General features: G+C 39.3%; 1 protein-coding gene across 4 annotated transcripts; it reads right to left on the reverse strand.

Annotated features, from left to right (window-relative positions):
• Positions 1-647: 647 nt before the first annotated feature.
• Positions 648-17,506, reverse strand: RAB23 (RAB23, member RAS oncogene family). 4 transcript variants are annotated; one of them, XM_090034465.1, is made up of 8 exons: positions 17,075-17,341; positions 15,548-15,667; positions 14,527-14,739; positions 13,182-13,267; positions 11,042-11,198; positions 8,001-8,083; positions 6,441-6,533; positions 648-5,598 (listed from the first exon to the last, which is right to left on the reverse strand). In XM_090034465.1, exons 3-8 carry the CDS (start codon positions 14,679-14,681, stop codon positions 5,459-5,461), a joined length of 714 nt encoding a protein of 237 aa, XP_089890591.1. In that variant the 5' UTR covers positions 14,682-14,739; positions 15,548-15,667; positions 17,075-17,341; the 3' UTR covers positions 648-5,458. The 4 variants fall into 4 exon arrangements, with proteins under 4 accessions (XP_089890591.1, XP_089890585.1, XP_089890594.1 ...); XM_090034459.1 differs by lacking the exons at positions 15,548-15,667; positions 17,075-17,341 and adding an exon at positions 17,378-17,506; XM_090034468.1 differs by lacking the exon at positions 15,548-15,667.
• Between the last annotated feature and the right edge of the window lie 190 nt (positions 17,507-17,696).

Below are 17,696 nucleotides of genomic sequence, written 5' to 3' on the forward strand. Positions count from 1 at the left end.
AGATGGACCTCAGTAGGTCACTGAGTCCAACCCCCTGCCCTGGGCAGGAAAGAGCGCTGGGGTCAGATGACCCCAAGGTGCTTGTCTGGTCTCCTCTTTAAGACCCCCATGGTAGGGGAAAGCACCACCTCTCTTGGAAGCCCATTCAAGATTCTGGCAACCCTTTCTGTGAAGAATATGCACATGATCAGAGGGCAAGAGAATAGGCCTTATGAAAAGAGGCTGAGAGCCATTTGACCCTTCAGCCTGGAAAGGTGCAGGCTGCTGGCTGACCTGGTGGCTGCCTGTAAGTACATAAGGGGTGTGCATCAGAATCTGGGGGAACGCCTGTTCACCAGAGCACCCCAAGGGATGACAAGGTCCAACTGTCATAAACTCCTCCAAGACTGTTTTAGGCTGGACATAAGGAAAAACTTTACTGTCCGAGCTGCCAAGGCCTGGAATACTCTCCCTCCGGAGGTGGTACAAGCACCTACTCTGGACACTTAAGAAATGTTTGGACATATTTTGCTGGGATCCTTTGATCCTAGCTGACTTCCTGTCCCTGAGACAGGGTACTGGACTTTATCTTCTGAGGTCCCTTCCAGCCCTAATGCCTATGAAATCTATGAAAATTAGCATTTATAAAAAGGAGCATATACCAGGCATTCATGTTGAAACATTTATTTTTCCAATTGTTTAGGGATTAAGTGTAAGTCACAACGACATGAATTTCTAAAAAAAAAATAAGTATGATATTACATGTAAGTATACGACAATGATAGAATAGTTTTATACAATGTTTTTACCATTCCAATTCACAGAAATTTTCAGCTCATCTAAGTCACTTAAATAACAATGGGTTGTTATTGTAACAATGAGAGCAATATTCCATTTGGTCCAAATGAAACCATTTTCTGTTTTTAAAGCCTTTAGTTAGCAGCCTTCTAAAAGCTTATCTCAAAAGAGAGATGATACACCCCTGAGACTGAGACCTTTTTTCTACCTCAACAAGATTCACGTGGCTTTAAGGTCACTGTCTCTTTGCTCCTATTTAACAGAATTTATTGGAATTCGAATTGTTTAAAGCATTTTCCCTTACTCTCATAAAACTGTGTGTGAAGTCAAATTTGCTATTTTTGTGGCACGCTGTTAATTCTTATTGCTGACTGTTTAACTTTGTCGTAACTAATATACCTATTTGGCATTAGAGACTGTAGTTTGATTTTAGAAGCCTCAAATTCATTCAGAATATTTGAAAATCTGTAGAAGTGATTTTCCTTAAAGCAATATAGCAATGTAATTTGATGGAGCCAGGCAAGCTAAGTGGACCATGGTTGCACTTCATCTTACTGAACACTAGTCATATGTCAACTATTTTGGCCAACAAAATATGACAACATTTAGAAATGTAATGTGATTTCAGGAATTGTCAGTGGAATCCAATAAGCTTGTTTCTTATGTAGTTGTAAGCTTCAATACCCACAAGCAGGCATACCAGTGCAAATAATGAAGTCTCGTATTACTCATTAACTGATAGCTACCAGCTTTAACTGATTAATTAATACATTCAAAATGCACATTCATTGAGCATTATGCACTGCATACAAGCACAAGTTCTAAGCAATACAATGTGTTCAGCAGCTCAATTCCCTTTATTATAAAGATATCTACAGAAGTGACACAAGTCCTCGATCCTGCAATATCAGCTGTATCCTAATTGCTAATTATAAAGAGTAAAAACAATTTACCTTAAGTGTAAACAAAAACAAAACAGGAAATCAGCTTGACAGTATGGTGATGCACATTGGGACTGAAAGTGTAAGTTTTGCCTTTAAAGAAGCACTGAAAATCAGAAAGCTTCAAAACTGCCTTAAAGTTACAGACTTTACAAGATGCAAGATAGATTAACCAAAAGAAATCTTAAAAGTAACTAAACTTCAAACTCTGAGCTTTGTTATTTCCAATGGAAAATTAAACATAGCCATCCTACTCTGCATCAAATGGTACCATTGTTTAAAAGGCTCATTAAAAAGGCAGACCTCACTGAGAGAAACAAGCCCATTCATTGAATGGATACAATGAAATAATGGAAGATGCTTAAACTACTGCTTTACTGTAAATACTAGTTTAATGAATACTCACTTAGCTAAGGGCCAACTTATTACCGAGGCTTTCCTTGTAAGGAGACTCTTCAGTTCATAGCATAAATGGTTTTGATAAGGTCCAGTTAGACTACCCAATACAGAAAGGTGAGCAGTTTGCCTACATTTCACTGTACCAACAAAACACAACTTCCTTTGCTAAGATGGGAGCACTTAATGGCATTTATACACAGATATTTGCTCAGACATGCCAGAAATCCAGCGTGTCAGAGCAGACTCAGTTAATTGAGTCTGCTCCGCATGCAAGCTGATGTGTCCAGGCCTGTGTCATTTGCATTTGTATAAATGGCAAAATACATGTCTGCCCTGAGAAAATGGCAGCAGTGTACTTTTAAACTAAAACACATTTGATGTGTTTTAATTCAAAAGCATGCTGCTGCCATTTTCTCAGGGCTGATGTGCATTTTGTTGTTTATACAAATGTATGCATTGCAGCAAAGTGTTGCGGTGCAAGCATGTGTACAAATGCCTTTATTGCTCATAGTACAGCATACAGGATTACTGCTGTTGTAAATATAAAAGGGTAACATCCTGTTCTACAAAGTCACAATGAGATGCACCAAGTATAGCATTTTCTTATCGGCTTTACATATCTAAGTTTGGTGAATAAACCACGTTGTCTTCAAGAATTATTTTAAATGAGGATTCACTATTTTCTGGTAATGCTAATCCACATTGAAGTTAATCATGTGTATAAATCACACGTACAAATGCTAAGGGCTTATTTGTATTTTTCATCCAAAAGTCAGAAACTTATTTTGTATGAGAAGTTAAATGAGTGCATAAGGAACTCTGCTATATGGAAGTCAGTTGCTGCATATCTGCATGTTCAAATCATTAAAAAATAAATTATTTTTAATTAGTACATATGTACAGTAAACTACCATCCTGATTCATGCTAATATGTTATATCCTGCATCTCTGGAGAATGTCTTCTAGAAATATAAAAATAGAAAGTCACTTTAGATTGAGGGGTAGGAAAGAAACACTACTACTCCATCCTGTGAACGCTTGCACACTTAACTTCAAGCATGCAAATACTAAATTTCAGCTTCTCATACTGAGTAGGCCTGTCAAATTTCAGGCTTGAACAGAAGTTATCGAGTTTTCAGTCCTGAAAATAGTGGTTATGATGACAGACTTTAAGTACAGTTGTACAAATGGCAACTTTGTGTCCTAAAGGCTCTTATTTTAAGTACTTTTTACATAGTTAAACAAGGCAAAAACTGAAGTTACAAACATATTTTGTTTAAAAAAATGTAAGACTTTAGACTACCAGCATCATTTAAAATTGTCCATGTTAAAAAGTTTGAAAAATCCTGCACACATACTTCTATCTTAAATCCTGAAATATTAAGATGTGCCCCATTATTTACAATAGTCATTCCTTTCCTTACCAAATCTGGCTTATCTTACAAGACAAGACAGGTACAATTTGGCCCCATGTACATATCCATACATCAATTAAATGCACTTGTTAAAAATAAAGGCCTTTATTGAACAGGGTACGTAGGAAATGCTGTGATGAAACATTTTTGTTGCAATAGCAGAGAGGATTGAGTACCTTGATGCACATCTCATTGCCAGCAATGGGAGATGCCATAACAGCCTGCCAAAAAATCCAGGTACTTCATAGGAAGTCAATATGTTAATATAGAACAGAAACGTTCTGATTTAGTGTTTATGAAAAATTATCACCCTCCCACATACACGCTTCTCTTGCCCACATATGGTAGGACAAAAGTACGTCAGCTCTCATGCTCAAGATCTTAAAATTAAACATTTTAAACTTATATGAATTCATAGAATGAAATATTCATCCTCCAAAATAAAGAAGGCCAAGTCACTTGCACTCTACTACAGCTATTTAGAAACTATTACAATTCCAAATTTCTTAAAGTAGAATATTTGCATTTACTGCTGACAGACCTTTGTTAGAGAAATCCTAAAGATTAAAATGATACAATACCATACAAAAACATGTAAACAAAATGGATATTTTTAAAAAAATGCATGCTCTTGGAGAATGGAAAATTTATGTTTTTGGTAAATAAAAGCTATCTTGTGTAACTTTTTATTAAAGCACCTTAATGATTTAGGAGCTTAACTACCATTAACTTCCCATTAGATTTAGGCTCCTAAATGAATTCTGAAATATGGGACTTAAACACTTCTGAAAATGTTATCCCTTACCCCTGATCTTACAGATTAGATTTATCCAGCAATATAAATCTGAGTCTATTAATTGGATTTAATAATCAACTCCAATTTGCTAGATCCAAATTTCTTACTAGAGCCTAGTATTTTATTGAAGCTGTTCCTCAAGTTCAACAAGTCTCAGAGCTGATGCTGTAGGAATATACCGACTGCCAGCAATCTATTTCTGAACTGAAGCACAAGTGAAATTATTTAAGGGCTTCCAACTGAATATATAAGAATCAGAGACCCTTGCTTTTTATCCTGCTAAGACTAAGAAAAACAAAAACTTTTCCAAAATATCTGTAGTACAGCATCAGTTAAGAAGAAAAAATGTTTTGGCACCACACATTTTTTTTAATTGAAGCTCAGGCCCAAAGTATAGCGTGTTAAATCTTAACAGTACTACTTTGGAAAGCCTCATTTGAAACGCACATTTTTAAAGAACCAAAAGTTAGTTTTAAGGGTGCTCATTAAGAAAATTACCTGGTCCCCTACATCATCAGATACTGTTTCCTCTCTGTTTAGCTCAAACATTTTGTACCTATATGCACACCTTAGTTAACATTCATACATTATACAATTATATTGCACAGAAAAAAAACTGCCAAAACCCTATCGGTATAGTCTGACATAAGAAGCATATCTCCTTCTTGCACCTCATTTTATTTTTAATGGTCCTGGTTTATCAACAGTCTTCTAAAAATGTGCTGGTAAATTTAGTTGGAAAGAAGCTACTTTACCTTGGGCCACAATATTATGGTTTGTACCAATACTTGTAAGCATTATGCTTATATTTTAGTGTGCTTTACAATTTAGCAACACCTATCACATAGCTTTGTACAGCATTCCTTCAAACAGGAAAAGCTTATCTAATTTAAAGAGGTGCACAGGGGCAACATTGGTTCTATTTTTTTGCCACCAGGGGTCTCACTCGACTTACTGAAGAAACACTGCAACCACAATTTATTTAAATCCACCATCTGCCAAGGATCTCCTGTAGGTGCAAGGTTTGCTAGAGCACTGATAAAAAAAACCACTATAGCTGGCTGTATTCCTTATTTAATTGCACAGCTTCATCCCATGAACTGTCATTCTTTTCCTCATCCACAGTGGTTCTAAGGTATGCTGCAGCTGCTAAAAGGACTTCTGTTTTTCTTTGTCCTCTGTTTGTTTGGTCTAAGGTTGATGACATCTCCACCATTAAGTGTGCTAGTATTCTGGCCAGAGTGACTTCCACCAGCTGTGTTAAAAACACCTACATAATTTCAAGACAAAAAAAATACTTTTATGAATCTCTTTATATCTTTGCAGTACAACATAATGAACTTGAAGCCAAAACATTTACTAATGCTAGTAATACATCTCAAATTCAATCTGTAATTCTTGAATATAGTTTCCACTTATTCCAGTGTGTCCACTTGCTGCTAGGAGTTCAATAAGCTAAGTTTCTGTATTACAGCCAGCTGAAGTTAAATACATGCCATTGTAAGGTTTAATACATACTGAGATGCTACTCACGTCACAACAAGGCTATGCTTAGTTGAGTAAAACAAACATGACAGAGGTTTTAAATTAGAAAATTTGTTGAAATAAATAGAAGAAAAACAGTATATAAAAAGAAGTGCTTTAAGAAAGAAAAAAATCAACTGACTCAGCAGTGCTTTGAAGAACAACAGAAGTTCAGTGTTTCCTCACAAAATACAAAGTCTACAAAATCCTTCTCATTAAATGCCAGATCTTTTCACTGTTACTATCCTGTACATCTGCACCAGCATGACTCATACTAATGACATTAAAAAAAGCAGGCATCAAGGAAACATCCATTTTCAAGTCTTTGCACAATGTTTGTTCACAGGAATTAGATTAAAAGGATAATTAAAGTAATACTAACTAACATCTCAGGTACATTAGCTTGACTATCATAAATCATAATGGGATCATGAGGTAATTTAATAAAGAATTATAGGGACTATGTGAAGAATATGACAATTAGTGATTCAATTTGCATTTAGAGTGTTGGATCAAAACCTCCCAGTAATTAACAGGAGGCTCTATCAACAGAAAATACAGTCTAACCAGTTTATTGCCAAAACTTACCAATTTTGTTACTGCTTGTATGTACTAGTTCTGGATCTTCAGTTGTTTGTTGTTTGAGCCTCTGAAGATATTTTTCAGCCAAATATTTAAAAACTGAAATGCCAAAGAGAGCCATGTCAGGGTACAAAGTGAGGGATCTCCACACAGATACCTATGAAAGTTTAATCTCAGGTTCAGTCCATCAACTCTAGTATTACAAATTTGGCTTGATAACAAATCCAAGCTCTATAAGCAGCTGATCTGACACAAAGCACAGCAGTATGCATTTGTAGTAAGTAATGTGTTTAGTAAAGTAGACATGAAGTGGATTTTTAAACTTAGGTTGGGGCCACTAAACCCCGTCCCAGAAACAACAGGCAACCATTTATCTAGATTCCAAGAAACTGCTCACTCCAAACTCTCACATACAAGGTACAAATATGCAAGAACACCTTGGAGGAGGCCACAGGTAAAAGCAGAGGAGGCTAAGGCAGTCCCAGTGTCCTGGCACTGCAACAGGAGAGAAGCTATTGATTGGTTAATATATGCTCAAACGACATTAGAGAGAGCACCACATCCTACAATACAGAGAAATGCAAAATCCATATAGATCCTTGGCAGTCTGACCTGGAAAAAAAATCCTATGCTTTCCTAATCCCATATTCAGCATTCAGTTTGATTCTGAGAGGAAAAACCAGACCCTCTATCTAGGAATCCGTAAGTACTGACAGAAGCACAAGTATACCCCAGTCAAAATCCACATCCTTACCTCTGGTTAATGTCCAGTGCTTCGAAGGAAGATGACTCCCCCCACCCCAAAGAAAATCCCAAACCAAGAAAAAAAAACCACAACAAAAAAAATCCAAATCAAAATCACAGAAATCAATAAAGCATTCGTGAAAGTGAAAAAAATCTTCTTGGTCCTTGCAAGTGACCAGCAAAAGCCCCGAAGCATGCTATTGTCAGGTACCTACCGCACCACAAAAGAACTACCTTTATACCCTAATAAGGGGAATGCAAATACTTGATCTTACATATTACACAAACTAAGGGCTGAACTAAGAACTTCCTATCCTACCATACCATTCCTTCCATAAACTTATTGAATTTATTATTTGCTTGGAAGACCATTCCCAAATCTCACCCCTCAAATAAATGCAAGTCTTCTAATTTTCAATCTAAGTTTGTTCATAGCCAATATCATTTCATATTGTGCTGGTGTTGCTTTTTAGCCTAAAATGCTCTTCTCTGTCTTTAATATTCATTCTACATAAGATTTTTTTCTTAACTCTCACCACCTTCTCATTTACAGTCAAGAGGTTTAAGAGGTCCAAATGAGTTCTCCCTTGTGTGGAAGAAAAAAAAAAAAAAAGAGAAAAAAGCATCTAATTATCTCAAATGATATTAGTTAAGTTTAAGACGTCACCCCTAGTATGTTTACAGTCCTCAGTCTGAAAATTACAAAAGCTAAACTGAAACCCTGTAAGAATCAAACACTGATAGTTTAGTTCCCATGTTACATTGATGTGCAATTCTATTCTATACAACAGAGGACAGTCCTACTCTTGCTACATCTCTTACCTTCAGTTACATTTAGATCCTCTTTCACTGATGCACGGTAGAATCTTAACTTTAACTTTTTTGCCAATGCCTCTGCCTCTTCACTGCATAAGAGAAAGACATGTAAATGCCAATTTTTAACATGTATCAATGCTACTGACAGTATCCTTTAAAGTAGCCAAAAAATGTATAAGAACACTGAAACAGTGAAAAGGCATTTGATCTTTGTTTCACATTTTTTCTTTAGCAATGAGATGTTTTGTACAATTTTCCTGTTATGGTAGAAGTTTGATTATTTCGCTTCTGTATAAAAAATACCTCAGAGGACAGCAAGATGGATATTAGAAAAGGCAGAGGGAAAGTGGTTACCACTGCACAATACAGGATATTAGGAGAACCTGAATAAGAATTAGCACATCATGGAGCGAGAGTTGAGGCAATTCTTAGGCATGTTTTAGCAGAGTAGAGAAGAGGAACACCAGACTTAAGGGAAACAAAGAACTAAAGAAAAAGAATCTGAGATGATAGTTGATGGTATGTTTAGTAAGTTTACAAGTGAAAGGGAAAAGACATAGGGTACCTGCTGAAGAAGGACAGCCTTTTAGAAGAAAAGGGGTGAACATGTTTGAAAAGGAAAATAAAAGAAAGAGAAACGAAAGTATTAGCAGTATAATGATTAAGCATGGACAGTGGCATAACAAGCAGGGTTTCCACTCTGGGCAAACTGTATGGGACAGCAGGTGGGTTGGAGGGGGTCCGTGGTTCCAAGAACCAGGGGGTGGACAGGAGCGTGTAGGTGTCTTGCCCAAAACTGCTGCTCTTGCTACAGGCTCTCCCCACCCCAGCTCTTATTTTTAAAGCAGCAGCATTGAAATGTCTGTACTTCAGCTATGGCTGCAAGAGCAATGCTGTGGGGCTGCTCTTGCTGGCAGGACAAAGACTCCATGGGGGTGGGGGAAGATTCTGATGCCTGCCCTAAGTTGGTGCCCAAGGCTAGCACCCCTCTTGCCCACCTCTAGTTACACTACTGAGCAAAGTGGTATGAACTGGTGTGGAGGAAGTAAATGCTGTGAGGGACTGAGTCAGGATTTCAGAGTCTGATTACCACAAGAATGAGCCTAGCTTGAGGGACAGGGTCCAACAGAATATGAAGTGACAATGGATTCTATGGGGGAAAGAGCAGGGAACTGGGACTGAAGAAACAGAGTTTGTGTTTGTGGATAATAATGTATTATAAATATTTTACACTACAGAATTATATTCTGATAAAGCATGAGCATAAAGAACAACTACAAAAATGGAAGAGAATTAAAAAAAAAGAACAATTACTGTATTTTCTTGCATACAACACGCCCCAGAATGTAATATACATCTGTTTCTTGAAAGGCAGAATGAAGAAAAGATTCTTCCAGCATTATGGCTGTATAGAGCAGGGAAAAAGTCTAATACGCACTGCACTCACCTTCCCTTTCCTGCTTAATCAGCTGAATACCTAGTTGCTGCTGAAGACTGTTCTTCATGGGTACTTCTATGATTTTGGAAAGGTCTAAAGAGTTTTCAGAGCTATGAAACAGCAAGAAAGTGGACAGGGACAGCTAGCAGACAGAAAACTTGCCCTAAGAAAGGTTAGGTTGCTTAGTGGAACATCAAGACCATTAAAGAGGAGAGACAATCATTAATACCTCTGGAGTGAAGAACAGTGAGTCATTAAGTCAGCTGGTTCCTTCAGCTACCTGAAGAGTAATGCAACAATTGCTCACTGTGGAGAAGAAATCAAAACAGGGTGCTTCCATCCCAGTCAGAAAATTAGCTTCTCTGCTCAGTACGTGCAACTCAATTTTGGCTGGGCTGATACTTGGGAAAAAGGGGTGTGTTGTATGTAAGAAGATATTGTATGTAAGAATTAGGGCTGTACGAAGCTTTGGGTGCTGATTTGATTTGGAGGAGAATCAGCCCAATTCAGTGGCCAAATCTCCGAATCGAATCAGGACACCCATTAATCTCTCTGAATTGAATCAGAAGACTCTGATGATTTGACAATTCTGACATAGACAAAGCTTTGTAAGTTTTTTCTGCATAACTCAAGGTATCAGGTGGCTTGTGAACACAGAGATGGTGGGATGGATGGAGCATCCTATGGAAATGCAGGGGGGTTCCCAGCATGCTTTGTGGTGGATCTGGAAGTGGACCAGAAGCAGTTCCAGGTCCAGAAGCAGAGTGCAGAGGGGACCCCTCCCCTCCAGCTTAGCGACTGGTGCCTCCTGGATCTGGGGGGACACCTGGGGTCCCCCCATGGCTGATTGCCGAGCTGGGGTGGCATGGGGATCCCCATGTGCTCAGCAGTGGACTGGAAGTCCACTGAGCCAGCCATGGAGCACATGGGGACCCCCCTCCCACTCCTGTGGGATGCTCCATCTGACCCACCATCTCAGCATTTATGAGCTACACCTGGCACCTCGAGATACGTAGGAAAAAAACATATAAAGCTGCATCAATGGCCAAATTGCTGAGTCTCCAAGTCAGAATTGAATCTTCAGGTTCAGATTTGGCTGAACTGAATCAGGACAGCAATCCAAATCAGCGAACGGAATCTTGTCCCCCAAATCGGGCCAAATTGAATATGGCCCACTTTGCACACCCCTAATAAGCACATCCATTTAACCACTTAAACACTTGCTAGTGAAACTAGATTATATAATCTGGTTGGTCTAAAACCAAGATTGTAATATTTGGACCACAGAGAGAGTCCTTTCAGTTTCCTGCCCACAAAATAAGGTTATGTCATGTGACCCAACCAGATTATTTACAAAGCTCCATGTACATTTTCAACACATAAGTAACTTTACTCATGGGAGTGGCACAATGTTTGTGCATAGGATTATTATACTTCTGCATAGGATTATTTGTACATATTTTCAGATTTAGTCTCTTGGTTTGGAATTTATTTTAACTTAAGCATATATTAACTAAATTCCAAGTTTTCACTATAGATTTCCATTCTAGAAGTAAGTATACAAAAGAGACTTCACTGCTTTCATACAACAACATGGTGAAACTCCTACTTTTTTATACAAGAATCATCCAGAAGATCAATCTTATTTTGTACAAGCACTGTGGGGATGTCTCCAACTTCAGTCACCACTTTTTCTTTCCAGGTGGGGATTGCTTCAAAAGACTCTCTATCAGTGGTTGAGAACACAAGAACACAAGCCTGGGCTCCTAAAAACAGACAAGGCAATTATACAACTAATGGACAGGAATAAAAACAAGCCTATGAAAAGGTATTCGGAGATTTTTCTCTCTACTTCAGAAGGACAAAAACTTTAATTATTGGATTGTGTCAAACTGATAGGAAGCACCAAAAGGGAGACTAACTGGAGGTTCTGTGTAGTCATTATTGCCAGTTTTCAAAATACTTGCTATTCTGATACCCTCTAAGCTACTCCAGCAGTCAGAGAAAGAAGGGGTCTTAGGTGATGTTTACTAGTACAGGACCACCATGCAGAAAGTGAATGCAAATAAGTACCTACATAGTCTTTAATATATATTTACAAGTGTTTCACATTGTCAGTTAGCAATCTGCTTTTGGGATCATAAATTTTGATTTACAAATTTGGGTGAAATTATTCAGTAGAAATTTGGTTTGGAGAGCTTGGAAGAGATTTTGGTTCAAAAAGTTAACACTTTCAGCCTTTCTTAAATTTCAGAGTTAATACTTTAAACACTCTTCAGAATAATTATTCAAATTCTAATTCACATTTAGTCTATCAGGATGCTGTAGAGGAATATTTACTAACTTCTGTGCAGTGCCAGGTATACTGTTGCTACTGTGGTGATAAAATCTTAACTGAGTCTCATCTGGGATCCCACTGCCATCAGCAAAAAGCCTTTTTAACGCTGAGCAAAAATATGTACACACTTAATGATTCATGTCCCATGGAAACAACAGACCTTCTAGGTCGAGTCCAGCCTCCTATCATAGCCATCATACTACATAATTCCTTTAAAAAATATATCAAGCTTCATTTTAAAAGCATTTGGATGTTTTGCACCCTCTACTACTAGAAGGCTGGAAAACCTGTGCTAATAATTATGACCTCTGGTCATTGTGCTAATTATGAACTCTGGTCTAACTTCCAGCCTAAATTTATTCATGATCAGTTTAAACCTATTTGTTCTCATGCCAACATTGCCTTGTAAGATCAGATTATTTTCTCCAATGAACACTGCTTTGCATTTGCCAAGTTAGAACTTTACCTGCCGTCTTGTTACCCATCCGTCTATCTTACATCTTTCTGGAGTTCAGAAGTTCTACATAGCAGGCACATCCCCCTGGGAGCCTTATCATGCCCAGTTTTGGGTTCAAAAACCTCCATGACTCCAGCTTCTTTTAAGGCATTTTCATCTCCTGATCTAATTCTGAGAAGACCCCATCCCTATTTCCTTCCAACTATAACAGAAGAGAACTGATCTGTCACAGCAGATTTTAAAGATGGTGTCTAGACTGTGCTGGCCCAAGCTATGAAAAGAAAGATGGCTTGTGATCTCTAGTTGCCCTCCATATTTTAGGTATATGTTGCACATCACATCTAAACATGAATATTTCACTTGCTCATTTGAAAACAGCTGTGTTTTGGAGCTTACTGAGGAAATGCATAGTACTGGCACTTGAAGTCTTTTGATCAAGACAGTAATGTACCATTTCCCATTCCAGGGGAAAACAATAGTTGAAAGTTTTCCACTGGTAAAAAGTATACCTGCAGGTTGAATGAGAAATTTTATATACATATGACTATTCCCAAGTCTCAGTAGAAGCTTTTAGGCAGTTTGGCAGTAAGAAACACCTGTAAAAGCTTGACAAGGCTTCATTTTCACTATTTAATTAATTAATTCTCTCTCATTTAGCAATGTTTAGTAAACATTGCCAGAAGATCTTTCTTCTGAAGTTGGTATTTTTCTTACCAGAGTGCAGTCCAAATTGCTAAGGCAGATATAAGTACCACTCATAAGGCACATTAAATACCACTCATTTCCCCTCATCTGAAAATAAGAAATAGTACAGCACCCAAACCAGGTTTACATAGCCATTAAAAAACTTGTATCCCTACTACTCAATAAGAAAACTTAAAGATTAAGTAAACTACATTGTTTTTCTCTTATTATCTATAAAAAGTACAGACCAAATTATAAAGCTGTACTTACCTCTATAATAGGCCTTTGTTATCGCATCAAACTCCTCTTGACCTGCCGTGTCCCACAACATCAGCCTCACATCTTCATCATTAACTCTGAAATAAAAGGTATACATGTTTTATCAATGCACTGGAGAGAGATACTCCAAATTTAATTTTTCATTGTTAATATTTGCACTCCACTGAGTTTGGACAAAGTCAATGAAGTAAGCACTGTTGCACACCTCCCCGTCTAGTGCAATGTCACAATAATCTAGTGCAACGTCATGGTGCTTAATTTCCACTTTTACAGCAAAAATCTTAAGAGCAAAAACAAGTTACAAAAGGAATTCCAATCATGGGCTTATAAATTCTTCTCCCTAGAAGGAATAAAAACATTACTAAAAGAAAAACATGACATTACTCTGTTAACATTTTTTTTTTTTATCAGCTTACCATATTTTCCTCATACACAACACACAACCCCCTCCCCCCAAAAAAAGTCCCCCCCCAAATGGGGTACATATATTAAGCAGGAAAGCTAGTTTTCTGATTAGGATAGAAGCACCCTGCTTTGGTTTCTGCTTCACAATGCAGCAGCTGTTACATTATTGTTCAGACAGCTGAGAGAGCCAGCTGATTTAATGATCCATTGTTCTTCACTCAAGAGGTATCTCAATGATTGTCTCTCTTTTTTAATGTCTAACCTTTTTTAGGGCAAATTTGCTATCTGCTAACTGTTTCTGATAGCTCTTTTCCTGTTTCACAGCTCTGACAATTCTTTAGCTCTTTTCGAAATCCCATCCATCCATGAAAACCAGTCTTCATCAACAGACAGGTTTACAGCTGTAGTTACGTAGGAAAGGGAGGGTAAGCAAGCTGAAGATAAGGTTCTGTCCCAGCAACATGCAGCCATAACTCTGGACAAATCTTTTTATCTTTATTCTGCCTTTCAAAAACCAGGTGTGTGTTATATCCTGGCGTATGTCATATACAAGAAGATACAGGAATTATCTTAATGTTTTTCTCTCTGTTAAATATGATAAAATGTCATCTGTTTGCACAATAGTGTAACAGCCAGAAAATGTAGTATAATTACTTTTTTAGTACATGCTATAGTCCGTTTTAGGAATACTTTTGAGTTTCCTTTTCTATTAGATTTGCAACTATAGATTTGGCTCTTGGGTAAAAAGAAATTATTCAATTAATAAATTAGCCTCATTTTTAGCTTTTTAAGCAAGAATGCAAAATAGAATGCCTTAGGTTTAGGTCTGAAAAACACTAAACCTTGAGATCCAGAGCTTCATAAACCTATAGCTTTAAAACAGCAATGAAAAAAGGAAAAAGAAATAATACAATATCTATTTAATACATACTGAATTTGTCTCTCCAAGAAATCTACTCCAATGGTTTTCTTGTAGTCTTTTGTAAAAATTCCTTTGCAATATCTTTGAATCATACTGGATTTCCCAACTGCTCCATTTCCTACTACCACCACCTTGATGGCCACCTCCATGTCCTCCTCCAACATCTTTGCAACTGAGAAGATTCTTTAGTTACCTCAGGATCTTGAATTTTATGTCCCAATTCTGTAATGGAAGTAAATGTTACATTTGAAAAATTACTGTGAACAAAAAGCAATGAGGATAGTCTTGTGGCTTGGTACTAGACTGGGATTCACAGGATCTTGCTTCAATTTCCAGGCGTCACAAATTGCTTGTGTGACCTTTGGCAAGTCATTAAATTTCTCTCACTTGACTATTTAATTTAGAAGATTAATTCTAAAAATCATATGTATACCTTATATTGTTTATTGGTAAATCATTTGAATAGCAAATCTTTTCTAGGACATGGACAATCACCACATTTCAGCTTCCAATCTGTTAAATCAGGACAAAAATAATTCTTTTGTCTATCTGTTTAGACTGTGAATTTGTTAGGGTAAGGATTATATAGTCACACACAGGGCTGACCACAATGGGCTCCTATCTCTGGGAATTTAGAAGCAAACACAATATGAATAATATATGGCAGTAATAACAAGGCATCACTTTGCATCCTCTGCTTTTGCAAAAGACAGGGCAAGGTGGCACCTTGAAAACTAACTGATTTAGAAAGGCATAAGTTTTCTTGCACACACTACAGCTTATATCATCAGATATGATGTTGCTTTCATTGCATCTAAACAAGCATCAACTGTAGCCTAGGAAAGCTTATGCCTTCCTAAACCAGCTAGTCTTTAAGATGCCACCTTGCCCTGCTTTCTGCCTGACTTCAAACCAACATGGCTACCCACCCCTCTCTATTTTTGCAAAAGAAAACAAAAGTTTAGTATTATTTCCACTCTAGCATTTTGCAACTGTGAAAAATAGAACTAATGTATGTTGCTATGGTTACCTGTGCCATAAGCTGCTTATGAAGCTAGATTTACTTTAAGTCTTGAACAACTTGACGTACCTCCTAGCTGGCATATATGCACCCTATATTGTATTGCTTTTGAATCCTGGAAATACACATCTGAAATATATAGTCAAATACATTTAAGTTATTGGTCCTTGTTTATTTTCAAAGACTTAATTTTTTTTTGTCTCCTTTGTGGCAGAATTCTTCCTTCAAGTTAAGGGCTGCCTATAATGAGTTCAAACTCCTTCATTTCACAGGGAAAAAAATAATCTTAGCAGACTGTGTAAACAGGAAAACTTTGCATTTCGGTTACAAGACATGTTTTTAGCTTTTATGGTTGACATTCCACCAAGTCCCATAGTTGATGTCCCACCAAGCATCCACTGAAACTTATCTAAATAAAAAACAGGAACAGAACCTAATTTTACATGCATTTATTTCACCTCTGTTGACAGTATTTGGATACCAGTTCTTTGGAAATATTATCAAAAATATTTGACTACTCAGTTCATAAGCTTTATTGAGTCTATAACCATACAGCTTATAAACTGATTCCTGCATGAAGGGCATTTTCCCCCAGGAAGTAAACTATCCTCATCTTTGCAAGAAGCTGGGTACTGAAACTGTTTACTTATCTCTCAACATGTTACCTAGGTCCTTAAACTTCCTTAAGAGCACTAGGCAGTCTAAAAGGTATGACATTTGTTGGGAGTTAATAATGTCTTTGAACCATAGCAACTGAAAACCCAGGCCTCTCAAACTTGTTTAGTACAACATCTGTGCTCCATTTGGATCACTTAAGGTACATATTTGCATACAAAGCAATATAGAAAAGTTACTATATGGAACTGGTTATCATACATGTGTCACACTAAGCAGAATTTTCTATCAAATGTTTTTGTAATGTTATAACACTAATTCACAACTGCTTTCACGCTCTCTCAATTTTAGGAGACTGCATTATTTTATACATATACAAATACATACATGTAGGTATATAAACAAGCTTCAAGCCAGACTTGAACTTAACAAATATTACCTCCCCAAACTTTAAATAAGTGAAGGGAGTAAATGAATAAGTAATAATTGCTCATCCTCCAACCCATGGGCCAAATGCAGCCTGCGGAGTAATTGTATCTGGCCTGTGGGCTCCCCAGGGGTTGGGAAATTTGGCAGCAAGGGAGTGGTAGCTGTTCATATGGCTGTCCTTCCAAATTCCCAAACCCCAGGTCCCATGTGCCGGGTTGGAGCTAGGCCACATCCTCTTCTGCCCAGAAGCCAGGCTAGGACCAGACCGTGCCCTTTTCCACTGTGGTTGGGGCCAAATCACACTCCCTTCCTCCCTTGCTCCTGTGGGGCCTGGTCGGCGCTCCACATCCCCACCAGCCAGGTTATGTTGCCCCCCCACAAACCGCAGGGGCTGGGTGAAGCTCGCTCCCTGCCCCCTCCGCGAGGCTGGACGGCGCCCGCTGCGCCGCCTCCCGGGGCCGGTTCAGAACCGTCTGCGGCGGGACCACGCACCGCCCGCCCGGCTCGTCTGGCCCCGCAAGCGGGAGGAGTGGTGCGGGCCAGACCACGGCCCCGGGTGCCACATGCAGCGCTGACTGCAGTCAGTCTGGACGCCCCCGCCGGGCCGGGCCGGGCCAGCAGTGGGGCCCGCCAGGGGTCCTGGGGCGCTGTCAGCCCCGCTGCCCGGGGCCGGATCTCCACACAAAGGGGCCCCAGCTCGGATGCAGCTCGCCTCGCCTCGCCTCGCCCCGCTCCGGGCTGGCCCCAGTGCCCCCGCGCCTCCTCCCGCCCCGCCCCGCACAGCCCGGCACTGACCCGGCGGTGGCGGCTCCGCCTCGCAGCCCGGGCACACGGAGAAAGCGGCTCGGCGGGGCCGGCCCAACCCGGACGCACATCCCGGCTCGCCCCGCCGGAAGCGCCGTCAGTACAGCCGGCTCCGCTGGGGAGGCGCCCGCTCGCCGCCCCCGCCTCCCCGGGCAGCGGCTGCAGCCCGTCCCCCTCCCCCCGCTTCTTCTCAGCGGGCCGCGCCCGGGAGAGGCCAGTCCGCCCGCGGTCAGACCCCAGCGGGGCCGGCTTTGGTGACCCCGCTGGAGGCAGCCACAGCGCCGGGTCTCAGACGGACGGGAGCAGGGGC

Source organism: Crocodylus siamensis, chromosome 1 (assembly GCF_052110815.1).
Source record: "Crocodylus siamensis isolate JL-2025a chromosome 1, ASM5211081v1, whole genome shotgun sequence".
NCBI classification, from domain to species: Eukaryota; Metazoa; Chordata; order Crocodylia; family Crocodylidae; genus Crocodylus; species Crocodylus siamensis.

What these genes read in the sequence shown, in the direction of transcription:
- RAB23 (XM_090034459.1), bottom strand. Translation starts at nt 14,681, where the DNA reads ATGTTGGAGGAGGACATGGAGGTGGCCATCAAGGTGGTGGTAGTAGGA. An exon ending in GATGATTCTTGTATAAAAAA is followed by an intron (nt 8,084 to 11,041) that starts GTAGGAGTTTCA and finishes TCTCTTATGCAG; the next exon opens with TGAAGAGGCAGAGGCATTGG. An exon ending in TACAAGCAGTAACAAAATTG is followed by an intron (nt 5,599 to 6,440) that starts GTAAGTTTTGGC and finishes GAAATTATGTAG; the next exon opens with GTGTTTTTAACACAGCTGGT.